At 37.0% G+C, this 21,735-nt stretch overlaps 1 protein-coding gene across 2 annotated transcripts; it reads left to right on the top strand.

Annotated features, from left to right (window-relative positions):
- Window positions 1-5,698: 5,698 nt before the first annotated feature.
- Window positions 5,699-20,867, top strand: MAT2B (methionine adenosyltransferase 2 non-catalytic beta subunit). Of its 2 annotated transcripts, none has more exons than XM_010972235.3 (7): window positions 5,699-5,868; window positions 13,489-13,683; window positions 15,350-15,464; window positions 15,651-15,803; window positions 18,351-18,544; window positions 19,413-19,526; window positions 19,902-20,867. In XM_010972235.3, exons 1-7 carry the CDS (start codon window positions 5,839-5,841, stop codon window positions 20,070-20,072), a joined length of 972 nt encoding a protein of 323 aa, XP_010970537.1. In that variant the 5' UTR covers window positions 5,699-5,838; the 3' UTR covers window positions 20,073-20,867. The 2 variants fall into 2 exon arrangements, with proteins under 2 accessions (XP_010970537.1, XP_010970536.1); XM_010972234.1 differs by lacking the exon at window positions 5,699-5,868 and adding an exon at window positions 8,070-8,233.
- The last annotated feature ends 868 nt before the right edge of the window (window positions 20,868-21,735 follow it).

The raw sequence follows: 21,735 nt of genomic DNA, 5'->3' as shown, positions 1-21,735 counted from the left end.
CCCAAGTATTCAACTTGTATTATATGAAGTTAATTACATTAATTCTTCTATTTAAGGTGTATTTATTTTCTCTGCCCTACCCTCTCTACCTCATCTCCAGAATCACTAATGGTAGTATACAGCTTAGGAAGTGGTAATTCTCCATCTAAAATATTTACACAGGTGGTATAATATTATAAGCTACCTTTTTTGTATGTTTCTCCATTGATGGACCAACAGAGACTATTACAATCAGAATTGCTTTTCATAATGAAAGTATTTCATTAGATCTGAATGCATAATTAAGTTCAGAGAAAAGTTAGAAATTAGAAAAAAAATTATCTAACAAAATCAAATAGTTCAAGACTTCAGCTTTTAGCCAAGATGGAGTAACAAGAGACCAGATCTATTACTCCTCCCCCTACACTACACACACACACACACCCCTAAAACTATCAAAAAATGACAAAATCTACAAAACAATGATTTTAAAGATGCTGGCCGGAAGGTAACAAAAGATAACGATCCCTGAGATATCAAGAAAATCAAGGTAACCCCTGCAGTTGCTCCCTGTTAACAGCCGTGACAGCTGTGTCTTTGAATGTGTCACGTTAACGTCATCTCTGGTAAATAGGACTCACCTACTGGGGTACTGGGAGAATTTAATTTGAAATGTGCATGAATAAGGGGGAAAAAAAAAAAAGGCCGTGAGAGAATTTTCAAACTATAACGCAGGCAAGGAAAACCCAGGCAGAACCCACCCAATCATCTGAGTTGAAAAGACAGAACTGAGATCTGGATTGATCAGGGAGGCTAGCGTTTACAGGACAGAGTACTAGAAAGGAGAAAATTGCACAGAGAGTTCTGGAGATCTGCAAAGATTCCCCAAGTATTCACCTGAATGCTGACTGGTCATGCATATGAGGAAACTACCTGAAGCCTGGGGAAGAACCACCCCTAGAAATTAATAGTAACAGTGCTCGAAGCTCACATAGGCTAGGAATGCTGCCCGTTCCCACCAGCTGGACTGGAAAGGCTCATGATTTACAGGGCATCATGTAGGATATACAGGAGGACTCAGTACTGAGGGGTAATTAGTCCTAAAGTGAGCACTGCTCTGGCCCCACCTAACAAATCTTGAAAGAAATTGGAAAGGATCAGACTCTCTAAGAAACTTAGTTGTTACATCCCAGAACAAAGCTCAGGAAAGTATATAGGCTTATAAAAATGTCAAGTACCCAAAAAAGTAAATTTGACAGTTTCTAACATCCAGTCCAAAGATTACCAGATATGCTGAGAGGCAGGAAACACCACCCATAATTCAGAGAATGATCAATCAACCCAGAACTGACACAGAAGTTAGAATTAGCAGGGGACATCAAAATAGCTATTTCATATATGCCATACATACCAAAACATAGTGAAGATATTTAACATTAAGAAAAAGACCCAAATTGAACTTGTAGAGATAAAAACTACAATACATAAGAAGAAAAAAAAAGTACTCTCAATGGGAATCACAGCAGATCAGACATTGCAAAAGGGAAAAAATCAGTGAACTTGAAAACATAACAATAGAAACTATGTGAAATGAAACACAGAAACGAGGTTCAAAAAATGAACAGAACAATGAGGTGCTCTGGGAAAACTTTAAGTGGCCTAATGTATATGTAATGGGGGTTCCCAAAGAGGGGACAGAAAAAATCATTTGAAGAAATAATGGTGGAAACATTTCCAAACGTGATAAAAACTAGGAACCCACAGAGCCAAGGAATTCAACGAACCCTAAGAACAAGAACTATGAAACATCACAAATTGCAGAAAAGCAACAATAAAGAAAAACTATCAACCTAAAACTCTCTCAACACAGGTGACGTCTTCAGAAGCAAAGGTGGAAAACGATTTTCAGACATAAAAAACTTTTCTTACAACTTTAGTCTCCTTAAAAGATAACTGATCAAACAAAAACAGCAACAATATGGTGTGGAGTTTACACATATTTAAAATTAGAATATGATAGCAATAGCTCAAAGCCCAGGAGGGAAGAGATGGAAGTATATGTAAGTTTCTTATCCTCTGTGTAAAGTGGTATAATGTTACTTAAAGACAGACTGTGGTAAGTTAATAATGTATACTGTAAACCCCAACACAATCACTAACATAAAACACTTGTAGCCAGTAAACCAACAATGAAGATAAAATGGAATTATATAGAGTATTCAATTGATTCGAAAGAAGGCAGAAAAAGGAAAAGGAAAACAAAGAACAGATGGGGCAAATAGAAATCAAATAGTAATATGATGAGTTGGAACTTAACTATATTAGTAGTCACATTAAATGCAAATGGTCTTCATATATTAAAGTACAGAAATGATCAAATTAAACAGCAAGAGCTGACTATATGCTGCATACAAAAATGCACTTCAGATAATAAAGACAAAAATAGGAAAAAGTAAAAGGATGTGAAAAGAAATACCACGCAGAAGGGTAATAGCAGCAGGATGGCAGAACAGGAGGACCTGGTCCCTTTCCTCCACACACTGATTCAGCGACAACACAGAGACAGATTCCCTTTGTGAGAAATCCAGAAACTAGTTGAAAGTGCCAAGAACCCACAATGAGGAAAATATAAGTCTCTTCAACAAATAGTGTTGGGAAAATTGGATATCCACATGCAAAAGAATGAAATTGGAACCTTACCTTACACTATACTCAAAAATCAACTCAAAAAGGATTAAAGGCTTAAGTGTAAGGATTTAAAGTGTAAAACTACTGTGATGAAAAATGGGGGAAAGCTTCATGACATTGGTCTTGGCAATGATTTCTTGGCTATGATACCAAAAGCTCAGTCAAGAAAAGCAAAAACGGACTACCTCCACTAAAAACTTTCTGCATAACAAAGGAAACAACAAAATGAAAAGACAACCCACAAAATTTGAGACAGTATTTGTAAACTATATAGTAGATAAGGAGTTAATTTCCAAAATATAGAAGGAACTCCGGCAACTCAGCAGCAAAAATAAATAACCTCATTTTTTTTTAAAAGGAGAGTATTTGAATAGATATTTATCCAAAGACATACAAATGGCCAATGGTGTGTGAAAAGATGCTCAGCATCACTCGTGTCAGGGAAGTGTGCATCAAAACTGCAGTGAGATGTCACCTCCCACCTATTAGGATGGCTATTATCAAGAAGACAAAGATGAGTGTTGGCAAGGCTGTGGAAAAACTGGAACCTTTGTACAGTGTTGGTGGGAATGCTTCTTTTACTTAGTATAATAATTTTGAGATTCATCTTTCAACAGCAATTCAATTAACAATCCAATAGGGTGGGGGGAGGAATTTCACTTGAGTCAAACTGAGGATTACAACGTGGGAAACAGACTCTCTTAAAGCTTTGAGAACTCTTCCGCCAGTTAGTAGCTGAAAGCAGTCATACATTTTCAAGACAAAGTTTCATATAGCAAAATGACACCATGATGTTTACATTAACTTCACCAAAGGCACACAGTCCAGGTGAGCACATACAAAGCAAGCAGTGAGTCACTGGACCCTTCACAGAGCTGGGAAAGAACTCTATTCTTTTAGGAAGTTACAGTGCTAGCGTCAGAAGAAAGGAGGAAAAAATAATCTTTACGGTGGAGCAAGTGCTCTCACCTTTGTTTTAAATAGTTAACAATTGTCTTTAATATTAAAATTGGAAGAAATAGTAAACCCACCCATTGGTTTTCTGTATGAAATACAATGCAAAGCTTATTAAGGGGAAATATGAGTCCTCTTAAATTAAAAATTTAACAAGAAAGGATGCGCATTGTATGACTTTTGGTTTTTTGTTTTTAACACGTTTATGGTTATGGTTGTATGGTTCCTGTACAGTAAACTACACATATTTCAAATGTTCAATTTGATGAATTTTGATAGATGTATACACCAATGAAACTACCACCACAATCAAGATGGCTAACATTTTCATCGCTCCCCAAGAGGTGCAATTTTCAAATTCCCAGTTTATCCCTTCCCACCCCCTTTACCCCCGGTAACCATAAGTTTGTTCTTTATGTCTGTGAGGTGCTCCCATCTTGGACGCACTCTGGTTAATGTGAAATGCAGGTGCACACTGCACATTAGGGAGGGAGGGAGGAGGCCCAAACAGACACAGAGAATTTTATGTTTAATTTGTTTTTTCCTGCCTTAAAACATAAAATTTTATTTCATCGCATTCATGTAGTTCATTTCTTTGTACCGTGGAATATACCACAATTTGTCCATCCTCTCACCCATTGACAGATGTTTGGGTGGTTTCTAGTTTTAGGTTATTTTGAATTAAGCTGCTGTGACTATTCTTGTGCAAGTCTTCATGGATATATGCTTTCATTTCTCTTGGGTAAGCACCTAGAACTGGAATTTTGGGTCATGGGGTAGGTGCATCTTTGACTTTATAATAAACTGCCAAACAGTTTTCTAAAATGTTTGTGTAATGATACGTCCCACTAGCAATGAATGAGCATTCTAATTGCTCAGAATGCTTGTTAGCCTGTAATGTTACCAATCTTTTTAATTTTAGCCATTCTGTTAGGTATGTAATGGTATCTCAGTGTGATTTTAGCTTCCAGTTCCCTGATTTTGAGCATCTTTTTATGCGATTGTTGGCCATTAGGTCTTCACTTTATAAAGTATCTGTTCAAAACTTATGTCCATTAAAGAATAATTTTTTTTTAATATTGAGTTGTAGGAGTTCTTTAAGTATTCTGAATATGTCCTATTCAGATATATGTATCAAGATTATTTTTCCCAGTCTGTTTTGCTTATTAATTTTGTTAAATTGTCTTTTAATAAACATGTTTTAAATTTTGAATTTCATCAATTTTTAAAAATTGTATATTCTTTATCACTTACAGACCCTCTGCAGGCCTCATAGAGTGTACCACGTCCTAGGTACTCCAAGCCGGTAGAACATAAAAAGTTCAGTGGTATTTTTTTTTTAGCTCTACCTGAATGGCAATATTTTAGTTGTGTTCTTGACTTCATTACAGAGCCTTCATCCAGAACAGTGGTTTAAAATTTACTGAGCAGATTTCCGCCCCCTCCCCTACCTGCCTTGAAACTGTTAAAAATAGGGTTGCTGAGCTCCACTCCGACTGAATGATTTCGTTTCACAGTTCTGCTGGCTTGTCGGGGAATCACTGATCTAGTTGTCCTAAATGCTTGACCGAACTTAAGGCTACTCCACCTACCACTTCCTCAAACAGAGGGCAGGACACTGTTAATGGAAAAAAACCTGTTGCATTTTCATTTCCGCGTACTGTTACCACCAGTCCCTTTCACAGTCCTTGGAAGCAGTTAATTAGAAAGCACTGGGGGGAAAGCGCTGGAGAACTTTACCAGATTCTGTTGTAATAAGGCATAACTGAATAAAATATTTCAGAACAGGAATCACTTGCATGGTCAGCGTGCTTTCCAACTGCTGGCTCTTGCTTTTCTTTTGCAAGAGAAAATTGCAACAAGTCTTCACAGGAAGTTTTTTGTTGCTCCATCTTTATTTCTCTTTCAGAAGAAAAAAAAGTTGGTTCTCCTAATGGCTTTGATAATACACCCTCACTTGGTTGGCAATAAAACATGAAACTTCTCATTGGGTATTTTCAAGACTGCCACGAGGAATCAGCTGCCAGTTTACTGCAATGTGGAAAACTGCACGAGAGTCTGGGATTGGACTCAAAATGCTAATTTCAAAGGTCGAGTGAAGCTGCGGCTCACGTTTTCGCTTGCCGGCGCTCTCTGCAGGCAGAACAAAGACCCAGCCCGCGAAGGCGGAGGCTGAGACCCATCTCAAATCTGCTTTCCTGAGATAATTTTGGAATCATGCCTGAAATGCCGGAGAACATGGAACAGGTAAGAGCTAGCTATTCAAGAAAAGAAGCATTCTGGAGTTAGAGTTTCCTTAAAAGCATTCCAATGAACCTCTGGAAAAAACCAAAGGGTGTGTTAAAAAGAAAATAAATGGGTGTCATTCATTTCTTTAAAACATACTACTTTGGGACTTGGAAGAATAAAGCAACTTTAATTATTGACCCTTTATGGATAGCTCAGCTAAGTCTCAATTGACCAAAAAAGAAAAAAAAAAAAAAAAAAAAGCAAAACAGAACAGCAGTTTCATTTATCAGATTAAATGTAGGGGAAGGTTCTATATAAATAACGATTTTATCTGTAGTTGTGTGCTCCAGCCTTTCGTTGTCTTGGCATGAACTGAATCTGCTAAGCGAACTTTTAGCTCCAGATTGCTCTCTTTAAATTTATATAATTAGCCACCACATGAACTTGGATATTGGCTGTATAGCAATGGCGTTTTTATTCAGAGAAACTTTGATTTTCAAAAAGAATGATTAAAACCTATACATGAACATATGCCCCTAGAACCATACCCAAGTTTTACCTGGCAAGTATCAAACCAGATTCTCAAATGTAGACAAGTAAACTCTTTTTGTTCCTCACTTCAGATAAGGCTGATCTGAGAATCAAAATGCTAATTGCATATGCATGTCCTTAAATCATCTTCACGTTGAGCACTTAATTTTTTTTCCTAGTCAGATTAGATTGCATCACCTGTTGCAACTGGAAACTTTACAAAAATTCCCAGTTTTTAAAGAGGGGAGGGTCAAGAGGATCTTGAATCCACCTCCCCCACTACTTACCCACACCTTTTCTTTGAAGTTGGCAGATTATGCACGGTTAGCCTTGGGGCATTCCTCTCGAGGACTCTAAATAATGCTAAATTGATTAGCAGCCTGGATCAAAACAAAAATTGAAAAGGGGCCTGAAGCTCTCTTCTGTTACTGTTCCAAAGAAACTTTATGCTTAACGCAAATAAGATGAGTTATTGTTGGGGGTTGGGTAGGAAGGAAAGTCATGGGACTCAGACGTGGAAAAACTTTTCGAAATCTTGGTCTTTAGCTCTAAGATTAAACCAGAAAAGGTTTATGAAAGTAATGTTTCAAAAAGATCCAAGCAGTAATCACTTTTGTGGACGACTTTTAAGGTCTTGGTGTATCCTGTGTGGTTGGACAAGAACACTCAAACTGTTCGGTGTAAAGCTGACGAACCCTACGCAGTCCATGCGCGGGTTTTTTTCCGAGTAAATTTCACAGGCATCCCAGTGGGCGGGGTACTTTTTTCGGTTTTGAACTGCAAGAGGAATCAGTTGCATGCTAGGTCAGCCTCAGTGCTTAGGGCTGTTTCTGCCTTATCACTTTACAAAAGCGCGATACAGATGGTATAAGGTCCGGCATTACTCTCTTCCTCTGGTTCCCTTAATTTTCGGTGGTGGCGGAGGCTCGGCTCCTGTAGCCCAGCGTTGCAGCCTGTAAGGCGGTGCTTCTCAAAGGGTGGTCTTGTTTCCTGTTAAATTCTCTAAAATGCAGAGTCCCAGACTCGACTACCACAGCTCATTCTGCAGTTATTGGTGAAGTCCGAGAATCTGCGTTTCAAAGAGGCACCCAAATAATTCATCCCCCAGTCCCTTTACCCGTTTTTATTTTTAACTAGTTAAAAATAGTTTGACATCTTTGGAATTTCACACGTACTACTTTCTAGCATCTCAGAAAGACAAATGGGTTGTCGAGGTGTTAAGGACTCAGAATGCTAACACTTTAATTTTTATTCCAGTCTCTTTCTAAATCTCTCAAAAAGCACTCAGAGCTCTAGAAATAATGTCCATCGTGCCTCCACCCCCTCGCCTCACCCCTCCCACCATGACTTTAAAATGCTTTCTCTCACTTTACGTATTACATGCCCAGTTGATTCTTAATGCATTGCGCACAGTCTATACACTTGAAAGTCCAGGCAATCCAGTTCAATGCTTACCTAGTCGAGAAGGAAAAACACAAAATAAACAACCCCCCGGCCCCCAAACAAAACTCGCATTCCCTTCCTTAAGGCCAGGTCCTTTGTGTTGTGTATCCCTTTAAGAGTTGGCGCGTGGGCTGGGAGCGCCCGGAGCGCGCCCGCCCCCTTTCTGGGGCTTCGGCGGCGCGTGGCCAATCAGGGGTGCGGCCTTGGCAGCGGAAGCCGGAAGCGGTGAGCGGGGGCCGGTCCGGACCTAGGGGAGGCGGGCCGAGGGTGTTGGAGCTGCGGCCCGCGGTGATCCTGGGCTGGAGGAAGCGGCGGTCGCTGCGGCGGCGGCGCAAAGACGGCGGGCATGGTGGGGCGGGAGAAGGAGCTCTCTATACACTTTGTTCCCGGGAACTGCCGGTTGGTGGAGGTGAGGGACTCGGCCCGGGGTGCGGTAGGGTGGGATTGGTGGGGGGGATTGCGTCTTGAGAGAACCGATTGCGCGGAGGGGGAAGAGTCTGGTCGCGGGGGCTCCAGTGTTTTTCCAGACGCATCCTGCTCGCGTCGGAGGCCCCTGGAGGCGAGGGCGTCGCCGCCGAGTTTGTTTACCTCGGTGCACAGCCTTCTGTGTTTTCTTTTCCAGCCGCTGCGACGGGAAATGAGTCGGTCGGGTTTCATTTTCGAGTCTCCAGTCTCGCCTCCCAAGAACGAAGAGGGTTTTTCAGAACTGTTTCAGTTTTGATGCTTTATTAATTTATTTTTCGTCCTTTGTTCGAATCCCTCAATCGCAAGAGTTCGTATCTCTGGGAAAGAAGGGACCAGGTGGCTCTTCAGAAATAACAGGGCTGGAGTTGAAAACTTATCGAACTCTTAGTTTATACGCGGGACTATGTTAAGCGCTTTACGTGCATTATTTACGTTAATCCTCGTAACTGTGGGATAGTGTTTTTGCTCCATTTTGTAGATAAGAAAATTGAAGTTTAGAGGGCGAGTGCTTGGCCCAAGTTGATTCAGTAAGGTTGCAGCGGGAATTCAGCTACGGGTCTATTTGACTGTCCCAGGCTTTGAACCAGGTTGCATAAAGGAAGGCTATTACTTGTTTTTCTAGAGCCCCAATTGTCTTCTCTATTTCATTCCAGGACCCCCAGCATTCATCAATCCACAGAATATATCTGGCCCTGGAAATAAGAATGTTAATGCCCAGGTCGATATGTCTTGTGGATAAAAGAGAGGATATAGGTGATGGCTATTTTTGATAATGCAAAATTTTTATGTCTCCAAAATGTAGCACATTTAGTGTTTTTAGATCACTTTGGGATTTGGGGGGTAAAGTTAGGCCAGATGGGCCGTTCAAACCTGTATATTCCTGTACTGCAAAGAATGCTGAGTACATAACGTGACGTATTGTTTGTTTATATTTGTGCTTATGTGCATATATATCTATGTGTATAAAACTTAATTTTCACAATAGGCGCTCAGGAGACTAAATGAAAATGGATTTTCCTTCATGAAAATGGGTTTTCCTTCGTTAAAATTGTACAGCCAAAAGCTTGGGACATATTTGCTGCTCTCAAAACCTGTAGAATTAAAACTCACTTGTGAGAATGAGGATTGTCTTATAGTTTATATTAAAGAAATAGACTGTAGTGGTTTCTGTTCATAATACTGGCTGTGGGCTACATTGGGGTAACAGTAGGAGTTAGACCAATGCCACTTAGGTGTCTTTAAAAAGTTTCTTAAGTTTGGGAGTGTCTACTCAGAGATCTGCCTCAAGGGGAATGTTGTGAGAATCAAATAAAGAAATGAATGTGAAATTTTGCCAAAATTAAGAGGTTCTAAAAATAGCAAAGCATTATTATATTTACCACTAAAGTGTAAGAAGAACCCACTTTAGCTATTCATGATCTTTCACTCTTGACTTTTTCTAGGACTTTTTTATAATTGAAGTATAGTCAGTTACAAGGTGTTATTTCTCCGGGACGTTTTTAGTACAAGTTAATCCAAGTGTGCTAAAGTAGAAACCGCTGTCCCAGAGTACTGTTTTGGACCACTTTAAAAGAGCCACTTATCTCCCATTGCCTGTACAACTTGGCATCATTTGATTAGATAGGACAAATAAGAGCTGCAGCTCTGCATTTGTTTATATGTATTTAATTTTTTAATTTTCTTTTTTTTTTTTTTTTTTTTGGTGTCTATAAATCTGGTCATCTGAAGTTACTGAATTCTGTACATATAAGAGTTTATATGTTAAGAGGCAAATATGCTCAGAGCAGCTTAAAGTGATGTTTGGGATACTTGATCTATAAGAATGAAAATTGAGAAATAGACTTTTCAGGCAAACAAAATATTTTCAACTCTTTATTGTGCTTTGGGTTAAATGGACAGCATGTTATTCTTCCATTCAGAGTTCCTTGAGGTGTTTGGACATTCCTGTGTTTTCCAGGAGTAATTTATAGAGTAATGGTCCAAAGTAATTTTTAGAGGAATATTTTCCTCTTTTCAAAAAGAAAATAAATCAAACCTGTGCTTTAGGAAGCTTCAGGTAGAGTTCTGTTTATAGGAAGTCAAAAATAGAAGAGGTATTTTTGTTTGACCTCTTTTAATTTCAGAGTGATGCATATTTTCTTCGCCAACCACCAATAAACTTGCAGTGCAAATGAAAACATCTTGTTTTGGCTCCTATACTGGTGACAGAAAGTGCTCATTGAGTCTCTAGAGAGACCTATGTGAAAAGAGGAAAAGTTACTCTAAGTAAATGAAGCTTCTTTCACTGTATTCAGATCCCTCTGCGGTAAGGCTAATACAGAAAAATGTTAGAATTATAGGACTGGAAAACTGGAAGAGCCTTAGTCATCTTGTCCAGATGCCTCATTTCAAGAGTGATGAGTTAAATCAGTAGAGATGGAGTAACTTCTCAGGGCCACGGTTTGTGACACAGCAGATTAAATTTAATTGTCATGAAACAAATAGAGACAAAACAGTATATATTTGGCTGGATGGTAGAAGCAGGAAGACCCAAGTTCTGGTCCCAACTTTTTCCCTTTTACAGTGGGTAAAACCTTTAACATCTGTGGACTTAAGATTTCTCACTATGGAAGTAATATCTGCCCTGCCTGTCTAGTAAGACTATTCTTATGGTCGAAAGGTATGATGTGGGTTTATATAACACATTGAAATATGAAATTGTGCAGAATCATTTCTGTTTCAGAAAATGTTTGCACTTCAGATCTCCGTTCTTTTAATATAGAAAATTCTTGACCACTGACATCTGACCACTAGGTAGCATGGACTGTTTTATATTTTCTTCTAGGGACCTTACATATTATCCCAGGGTATAAGGATGTAAGGTTGTATTTCTTTACACAATTGCCATCATTTTGGAAAGTTAAATGTATTATATTCCTTAAGGAGCCTTGCTGTGCTTGTAACATAATACTATATTTCATCAGCTGTAAGATGCTCTTGAATTTAATAAAATTATCTGGTCTCTTAGTTTAAGATGCACTAAAAAGCAAAAAACACTGCCAAACTGCAACATTTGTAAGGTGTATCTTTATTTCATTCATTTAACAGAGATGATAAATGAGGAAAAAATGTGCTTTACCGAATCAGTGAAGTACACAGAAGTATTATATTACGATTTAGTAACCTTTGTGGTTACTACAAGCATGATGCTTATTCTTTGACTTCTTTTTCTAGTTTTCCTTCTTACAGGGGTAAAAAGGAAAGATGTTGTCGCTTCTAGAAAGATAGGTGGCAGTTTTTTGGTTTGTTTGAATAAGAGCAGTTTATCTTTGGGGGTACCTTGGACTTTGCTGGAGTTCAGAATTACAGTTTTCAAAGTGGAGTTCCCGAATCACCACCGTCAGCCCCACCTGGAAACTTACTGCAGCTTATCCAGCCTCATCTCAGATGTGCTGGATCTGAAAGCCTCCCAGGTGATTCTGATCCCCACTGGATGAGGCCTGTGAACAACTGATCGAAAAGCTACCATCTCTTCTTAGAGTGAACTAGAGTTGAGAAACTCAGAAAAATCAGATCATAGCTCTTTTATAGTATTTTTCCCAGGGATCTTTACAGTATTTATCCTGAGTAAATTGTTTTCTGATTGTATCTCTGCTAGAGTTGGCATGTTTTAACCTCTTTACAATTACAGTCTTTGTAGAGCTGTTTCCTTGCCAGAATTCAAAGAAAATATTTTACTGGCTGAAATCCTTGTTTTCACAGATCAGTTGGCTTAGAGCCAAGTTTTTCAACAGAGAGCCTAATGAATATTTCTTCAGTTTTTAAAATGTCTTGAAATTGATTGAAGCAAGGAAAAAAAATACCTTTAAGAATTTACCTGTATACTGTCTCTGTCAGCCCTTTCATTTCAGGGTTTTTCTATAGATAAAAATACCTGATTTGGGTGGACTTTTTTCTTTTTAAGTGTATAGTCTGCTAAGTTACTTAGCTGAATTAAGGGCTAGAGAGGTCTTTGGTTATTATGTGCATATTTAAAGTTTTTAACAGTCTAGAGTTAGGTGACTATAACAGTGTTGGAAATAAAAAGGCCTCAAGTTGATAAAATTTAATAAAACTTTTTGTTGTTTTTTAATAGCAAATGTTGACTTAATTCAAGAGTTTATGAGGAAATTTTTGGTGTTATCTGTCTTGGGAAGAAGGGAAAGTTTTTTTGTTTTTTTTTAGGAAGGGAAAATTTTGAAGCTATGCCTTGGAAACATAGTACTTAAATTGTTTGCTAAATAGTAGTTACTTTTAATTTGTGTGTAAAGAATTTTCCCTTTTTAGCAATAGCAATACAATCAGTTTATATTTATTTTTTCTTTATCCTCTCTCTGTCTTTGTTAGTTTTAACTGGATTCTATAGGTAAATTTAGAGTTAACACAGGAATATATGCTAGTTTGGTTAAACTTAGAATATTAGTGCTAAAAGGACCGAATTTATTTTTCCTCTACAGAAATGCCTGTGAAATGTGAATTCTCTAATTTGGATCTTTCAGAATATAAAAACATTAGGATTTGAAAGAAAACTTGGGATTAAAAGCTGAAGACCAAAAATGTTCACCTATAAATACTTTGGCAGAATATACCCCATCTATTTAATCAGGCCATAAAATAAGTTTGCTTAAAACTAATTGTGCATTTTTATAAGCAGAACCCACATAATTAAAATTGCTGTTCATTATTCATTTGGACATCATTGATCGTAAAAATAAGATTTTCTATTACTAACACAGGAAACCTGAATATTTGACTAGGTAATACCTTGCAGTATTATCTTGGGTTCTTTCTTATGAGTAAGATTATTAATACTTTTTCCTTTTTTTTTCTTTTGTATGTTCTTTTATTTTTTTAGCAGTTTTTATTGATCTGTAATAATTTTACAATGTTGTGTCAATTCCAGTGTAGAGCACAATTTTTCAGTTATACATGAACATATATATATTCATTGTCACATTTTTTTCTCTGTGAGCTACTATTAATACTTTTTCTTAACTGATGTGCTTACTGGTGCTGTTTGATTAATCTTTGTCCTAACTTAAGGATTGGGACAGATAATGGGACAGGAAGCAGACAATTTAGACCTGTAGTCTTGACATTTAGTGAATGATGATGGGGGCTCCTTTCGTTGAGAGAATATTTTCAAAGTAAGTAATCCTTTTCCTCTCCTTCACCTTTTAGGAGGAAGTTAACATTCCCAACAGGCGGGTTCTGGTTACTGGTGCCACCGGGCTTCTGGGAAGAGCCGTGTACAAAGAATTTCAGCAGAATAATTGGCATGCCGTTGGCTGTGGTTTTAGGAGAGCAAGACCAAAATTTGAGCAGGTTAATCTCTTGGATTCTAATGCGGTTCATCACATCATTTACGATTTTCAGGTATGGTTTGTTTTAACACATAAGTAAACGATTCAGAGTTGTCTGGATGATAAAAGGATGTTCTCTAGGAAGTTACCGTACTTAAGCTCTGACTTTACTAAGCAGTAGTAATACGTAACTTTCTTTTTTTTAATGTGCTTTTCTTTTTTTTAAGCATGACAAAGTATATGCCATTCTTAAGATTAGATTGAAACATAGGTTGACAAAAGACAGAAAATGAAACATTTTATAAAAAGCTTATGTTTATGTAGTTTATGTAGTAAAGTTATGTTTCTGTTTATGAAGTACTTTCCTAAGTACATTCAATGCAAATGCTTTTTTAATTGAAATACAGTCAGTTTACAATGTTGTGCCAATTTTGATATACAACATGTTTCAGTTATACATACATGTATTCGTTTTCGTATTCTTTTTCATTATAGATTACTACAAGATACTGAATATAGTTCCCTGTGCTGTATGGTAGAAACTTGTTTATTTTATATCTAGTAGTTAGTATCTGCAACTCTCGAACTCCCAATTTACCACCCCCTCCCCCCTGGTAACCATAAGTAGGTTTTCTATGTCTGTGAGTCTGTTTCTGTTTTGTAAATAAGTTCAGCAGATGCTTTTTTAATATTATCTGTAAACCTTACAACACTGCAAAACAGAAATTATCATTTCTGTTTTAGAGCTCACAAAGGCTCAGAGAGTTTAAATAGCTTGTTGGCCTTGGTCACAGAAAAGGTAAAAAAAAAAAAGTTTAGGTGCTATTACACTTCTGATCAAACTGGGAGTTTAAGTTCTTTCTAAAAATGTGATCCAGCAACACCTGCATCAGAATCACGTGGGAAACTTGTTCTTAGGTTTCACTCACAGAGATTGTAATTCATTAAGTGCTTTTTAAGAAGCAACCCACCTTAACACCCATTTAAGTTTGAAAACAAGTTTGAGATCACGCTTCCTCAGGCAGTTGGGAGAAGGAGGAAGTGGGGTATGTGGGGACACTAGCTCTGCCTGTCACTGGTCGTCCCAAATCTTTCCTCTGACTCAGCTCCCCTGGGAAGTAGGTGCCTCCTTCTCTACAGAGGACCCTCTGTGTTCCTCTGTCTTGACTTCTGTCATGTGATATTGAAACAGTTTTGTAACACACCTGTCTTTTCCTTTAGATTGTGAAGTCCTTGGTCCTCACATAGTTCTTAGTATAAAGGTGTGATACTAAATGCTCAGCTGGGAATATAGTTTTTATGGATGGCTAATTTTCTTTAAATGATCTAAGAGATTTGAATTTATGAATCTAATTTGCAATCGATACTCCTCTCTGTTTATCAAAGATTTATTCAATATTTAGGCCACATTAATTACATACGTTATAGCTCTTCCCTCCCATCCAGATTATGAGACAAAGTTTATTTTGATTTAGAAGTATAGTTGTTGACACAGTTTTGTCTGATGTTGCCTGCTAAGTTGCTCTTTCCTTTTCAGGGTCTATATATATCTTTAAGGAAGTTTGAACCTTGGAAAAGGGGAAATGTGACAAACCTACATTAGAAGTTACAGTGATTTAGTTGAAGGAATGTTGACTTAATAAACATTTATCTGTGATTTAATTTACCTTTGGAAAACTATAGTTCTTATGTTTTATTTCTTTTTTGGGTTAAAAATAACACCAATGCTTAACTTTCAGCCCCACGTCATAGTACATTGTGCAGCAGAGAGAAGGCCAGATGTTGTGGAAAATCAACCAGATGCTGCTTCTCAACTTAATGTGGATGCTTCTGGGAATTTAGCAAAGGAAGCAGGTATTGATGACTTTATATAAAATCTTCATAAAATATTAAGTGATGACTGAGTTCATGAAGATGAAACTTTTGTAGGTCACTTATGAGAGATCTGTTGTTATATAAGATGAATAAGCTGTTACAAATTCCAGTAAAGAGTAATGTCATGTAGTAATTTAATAGATTCTTTTCTGTCTTTTTTTGTAGCTGCAATTGGAGCATTTCTAATCTATATTAGCTCTGATTATGTTTTTGATGGAACAAACCCACCTTATAGAGAGGAAGACATACCAAGTCCCCTAAATCTGTACGGCAAAACCAAGTTAGAGGGAGAAAAGGCCGTCCTGGAAAACAATTTAGGTAAGACACGTCTCTTTAGCCCCCTGACTTTTTTTAAGGATTCCTTTCTGTGTATGATATATAGATATATAGAGAGAGAGATATGTTTTTAGTTTTTTAAAAAATTAGTCAAGGAACATAAATCATTGGAGAAAAACTAGAGAATGTAGTTAGTACAAAAGAAGAAAAAGTTTTAGAAATCCTGAAGACTTTATGAATCCTTCCAGACTTTTTCCAGTATCACTGTATATATGAATATCATTGTAGATAGAAAACAAATCATATGGAACAAATTTTTGTAATCTTTTGAAAAACAGGTCAGTATCATTTTTCTTACATTGAGGTATTCTGTTATCTGTATGGTTTTTCTTTTTTTCTTACGTGTGTCTGTATACGTAGACATATGTAAATGTGCTGATAATAAAGAATATACCCTATTTGAAAAAAAAATTAGAAAAAAATTTAGAATGGTGTAGAGTCCTCTTAATAATGCTCCCTCTAAGAGAGAAGCACCACATGTGGTTATGTATGGAAGTATTTTTTTGTGAATTTTAAAACATGCACATGTTGTTTGTAAGCTGGTTTTTCTCCCCCTACATATGTGCATCTCAGCACATACAGAGCCAGCTCTGAGATACTGTATCAGTGGCTGTGTGATACTTGATGTAACGAGCCCCTACATTGCTGCCTTAGATTGTCTGCATCCTGAGAAGCACCCCTCGTACACATAACCATACTAACACACGTTTAGGTGGAGTTTTTTCTATTATAAATTATCCTTCAGAAACCTTCCTTGAATATACATCAACATATGACTGACTCCTGACCAACGCAGAGGTTAAGGTTTCCGACCCTCCCTCAGTCAGAAATTTATGGATAACTTTTTGCTCCGCAAAGACTTAATTACTAGTAGCCTGCTCTTGATTGAAATCTTTCTTACCTACAGCATGAACAGTCCGTTAACACAGTTTGTGTGCCCTATGTATAATATGCTATTCTTCAAGTAAACTAGAGAGAAGAAAATATTAAGAAAACCATAAGAGAAAAATGCATTCAGTATCGTACCGTGTCGCTACCGTAAATTTACTTCGCCTACTTACAAGATGAAGCGTCCATCAGTGACTACATCAGTGCTGTCTGGTGATACAAAACACTGTAGGTGTGACTCACATTACTAACTCTAGACTTCAGAAATGAGAAGATAATGCGAGAAGGAATTCATGCTTAGTTAAAGGTGTAATGATACGAAGCAGTGATACGGTTGCTTTGTGGTAGCCTGGTGTAATTGATCTGATCGCTTCACGGTAGCCTCACCTGTACACTCATGAATGAATCGTTACACAGTTATTATGGCCCGCAGCGTTATAGTCACATTTGTAATACAGTATTGGGAACGCTGTTACTTTTTTTTTTTTTTTTTTTTAAACTACTTAACCTGTGACAATTGGCTGATAAGCAGTTTCTCCAATTACAGGAGAGAAGAGAGATATACTGTATGGTCATGTCATTGTCTGAAAACCATAGAACAATAGGAAAATGAACACATTATTTTATATTTACTGTCACTCACCTTATGCCCCTGTAAGGACAGGCTGTCCACTTCGTACAAGTCTTGTGCATGGTGTTTTCTTCGTGTATACGTGTGTGTATTTTTTGAAAAAAATCTGCATACAGGTGGCCCCACACAGTTCAAACCCATGTTGTTCAAAAGTTACCTTATACACTTGTCTGATAAGTCAATTTAATTTAAAAGCTCTTGTTGGATTTCGATTAAACTGTTAATTGTCTAATCTGTTGTAACTGCTCAGTATTGACCAAAATAAAATCTAAATACTTCGTAATTCCTTCATCAGTGGTTTCCAGAACTATGTGGTGAACCTTCATATGTGCTTTACACAGATTCACCAGTTGTTATGTTTTAACATGGGTTTTATACATACATTTTTTTTTTCTTCCAGAACTCATAGAGAATTAGTTGAATTTCACCCCAAAATACTTCACCATGTTATTTTCTAACAAAGATGTTCTTCACATAATTACAATGCAGTTACCACATTCAGGAAATTTAACATTAATACGATACATAGTCTATATAGGAATTTTCCCAGTTGTCCCAATAATGTCCTTTATTGCATTTTTTAAAATATATTTTTAGGGAAGTATAGTCAGTTTACAATGTTGTGTCAGTTTCTGGTGTACAGCACAGTGCTTCAGTCATAAAGGAACATACATATATTTGTTTTCATATTTTTCACGCATTTTAATTTTCTAATCTAGGATACAGTCAGTGATCACTTGTTGCGTTTAGTTGTCATGATGTTTTATTTTTAGCGGCCATAATAATGAAGAAATGTACAATCAATATGATAAGAATACCTCAAATGACAGACATTTAAAAGTATTCAGGATCACATTTGTTGAATAGGCATTATTACAGGTGAGCTGTGTCATTTTGGTGCATTGCAAGTTTTCTGCTATGATGCTGTTTACACCCATGTACCTTGATCTTACATCGAGACTTCAGAACCAATCAGCTTTAAAATATTATCTGCTTTTACTAATCTCTAGGAGCCGCCGTTTTGAGAATTCCTGTTCTGTACGGAGAAGTTGAAAAGCTTGAAGAAAGTGCCGTGACGGTTATGTTTGATAAAGTGCAGTTCAGCAACAAGTCAGCCAACATGGACCACTGGCAGCAGCGGTTCCCCACACACGTCAGAGATGTAGCCACGGTGTGTCGGCAGCTAGCAGAGAAGAGGATGCTGGTGAGAATCTTAAGTGCTTCTTTAAAACCACGCGGAGACCAAACAAAAGTAATTCAGACAGAAGGTTGTTACTCATAAATAATAAAAATATTATGCTTTTGTGTTTGATTTTATTTCTCAAATATTGTAGACCCCATCTGCCATCATTTTTTTATTGGAAGATAACTGAAAACTTGTATTGTTTTTTCTTCAAGTAACAAAATAATCTAATGTCTTTTAAGAAGTTAGTCTATTTAAGATCTAGGTAATGGCAAAAAAAGAATCTACAGAGGAATTTATCATTTTAGCCACTCTAAGAATAGTTCATAATTTTTCAAGATATTTGAATATTTTAAGTATTTGAAAAAGTTGGAGCTAAATAGAATGTTCATAGAAAGATTAGAGACTGATTTATTTTAGAATATTAGTATGACTAATTTTTGAAACATCAAAATGTATATATTTTTTAAATATGTACTATGGCAGTATTTAAGGATGTTATTTCTAATTAACTCATCTTGAAAAAATGGTTCTGTTTGGTTTTAGTCTTAACCTTCTTAGGATAATTAAAAATACTCATTAAATTGACCTGTGTTCCCATAAAATTCTGTAAGCATTTTTAGGATTGCCACTAAATAAAATTGAAGCCACTTACATTTTTATTTTAAAAAATTCTTAAGGCTAAATTCTAGAAATAGCTTTTCATGTTTAACTAAGGATATTTCTAGGAATTTGATTTTAGATATCTTGTGTAGAGCATTCCAGAAAGGAGCGATACATTTTATTTCCTGGACCTTTTAAAGTTAGTTTTCTTGTCAAACCTGCCATTCCACTCAACTCAAAAAGTTTGAAAGCATTTTGAGTTTTTTGTGTCCTGTGTCCTTGTTAGGATCCATCAATTAAGGGAACCTTTCACTGGTCTGGCAATGAACAGATGACTAAGTATGAAATGGCGTGTGCCATTGCAGACGCCTTCAACCTCCCCAGCAGCCACTTACGACCCGTAAGTACATGGCATTTAAAACCTTCTTACTTACGTCCATCACGATGGCGTGTATTACTGATAACATTCTTCTTGTTGTGTGGAAGCATTGGATAACTTCATTTTCCAGTACAAGCAAAGTGAATTTGCTTGTATGTTGGCAGTTTGTCTGGTTACTTTTCTCTAAATTACCATATAAAAAGAAGGCCCTGTGTATTGTTGAAGTTTATAGAAAAAGTATTGTCTTGCCTGTAGCAGACACTTTGTTTATTTTTCCCAAGGATCAAATCCAACTTCTTGCATCGAGGGCAAGAGGGCAAAGTGAAGTAGAGAATCTAAATAAACCTCAGCATGTGGCTTTTCACTTACTTTTGATATTCTGTTCTTGTTTCATAGATAACTGACAGTCCTGTCTTAGGAGCGCAGCGTCCCAGAAATGCGCAGCTGGACTGCTCCAAATTGGAGACCCTGGGCATTGGCCAGCGAACACCATTTCGAATTGGAATCAAAGAGTCACTCTGGCCTTTCCTTATTGACAAGAGATGGAGACAAACGGTCTTTCATTAGAGTGTGTGTGGTGGTGGTTTTGTTTGTTTTTGTTTTTTTGTTTTTTAACGAGAAGTATAGTATGTGGCACTTTTTAAAGAAAAAAAGGAAATAGTTTTGTATGAGTGCTCTTTAATTGTGACTCATGATCTTTCAGGTAAATGATGCTCTTGCACTGGTGAAATTGTCTAAGGAAACGAAGGGCAATACTGCCTTTTTTGAAGTAACGATTTTTCTGTTTATCATTTTGTTCTGGCTTAATTTGCTGTTTGAATATAGTAAATTATGATTCTTAAATACTGGAGAGCCAGGATGAAACAGATCTGCTGTAGACTCCTTGTTTTTGTTTTTGTTTTTGTTTTTTTGGATGAAATGCATTGTTCATTCCTAGAAATAACCTCTACATTTTCAGGACTTTTGCAACCGTTGATCCTTTTAAAGTGAGTTAAATAGTATAAAAAATCATTGGTGTTCATTGTTTGATTTGCTTGAGCTCAGATCAAAATGTTTGAAGAAAGAAACTTTATTTTTGCAACGTAAGTGCAGTTTTTATGCTTGAGATATTTCCACGTGTTATGTATATCGGAACTCCTGCAGCTTGATGCCTCCTGCTTTTGTAGTGGTGTGTGGTGAGCACTTGAGAGAGAGAGAGAGAGAGAATGTGTGTATGTATTTTTTAAATATATATAAAACTGTCCTTTTCACTCCATGTCACTTAAGTGATATTTCATGTGTGCGGTATACTAATAGTAATGGGCCTTGTAAGTCTTTTGACCATTCATGAGTAATAATAAATATGTACTGCTGGCATGGTAATGCTGAGTTTTCTTGTATTTACTTCTCTTTTTTAAATGTAAGGGCCGGGGGGGGAGGGTATAGCTCAGTGGTGGAGCACATGCTTAGCATGCACGAGGTCCTCAGTTCAGTCCCCAGTACCTCCATTAAAAAATAAGTAAATAACCTAATTATATCCCCCCCCCAAAAAAAACCTCAAGAATAATGTAAGGGCCAGGTGTCTAAACTGTTATTTTGTTACTTTACTTTTTAAAAATTACCTTCTTCCCATGTAACATCTGATGTGTACAAGAGACTATAGTTAATAAGTATTAAGATAGCAAAATGAACACTGGTGGACCCACCCCTTGAAGTCTAGAATGTTACAGATAACCTGTTGATTTTTTTTTTAATGAAAAGCAACTGTGTACTCTTGTAATAATATTTACATAGAATGTTCTTTTTGAAGAATGCAGAGTATCTCAATGTGTTTTCTGTCCTAAGTAATATTCAGGTTATCTTAGTCTCAACAATATTTTTGGTCCTTAGGAAACAGAAGGGTAGAGCAACCAGTGACACGAGGCTTCCATCAGAGTTCAGTGCAAATCCTGGTGTCAGACTTTCCCACGTCCTTTGGGGAGTATTCTTTCCCTAGATTATGATCTTATTCTCTCATTGGACAAAAGTATTTGTTCCTAATTTCCTAATTTACTTAGAATTTGAAAGGATCAGATTTGGGTGATTTGGTTAAAGCAGCAGTTCCCACACCACCCTATGTTTTATTATTAACTAGGGAAATTTTACTGATACCTGAGCCCTATCCTGGACCCGCTGAAATCGAATTTCTGAAATTGATGCCTACTGATGGAGTTTTTAAATGTCCCCCAAGTGCTTCTAAGGCAGCCATCCT

The sequence above is a fragment of the Camelus bactrianus genome, chromosome 22, assembly GCF_048773025.1.
Source record: "Camelus bactrianus isolate YW-2024 breed Bactrian camel chromosome 22, ASM4877302v1, whole genome shotgun sequence".
Lineage (NCBI taxonomy): Eukaryota > Metazoa > Chordata > Mammalia > Artiodactyla > Camelidae > Camelus > Camelus bactrianus.
This window is presented reverse-complemented; position numbering and strand designations above follow the sequence as displayed.

Coding starts and splice junctions, on each gene's coding strand:
- MAT2B (XM_010972234.1), top strand. CDS start 8,171: ATGGTGGGGCGGGAGAAGGAGCTCTCTATACACTTTGTTCCCGGGAAC. Junction 13,684..15,349: donor ACATCATTTACGATTTTCAG/GTATGGTTTGTT, acceptor CTTAACTTTCAG/CCCCACGTCATAGTACATTG. Junction 15,465..15,650: donor GAATTTAGCAAAGGAAGCAG/GTATTGATGACT, acceptor CTTTTTTTGTAG/CTGCAATTGGAGCATTTCTA.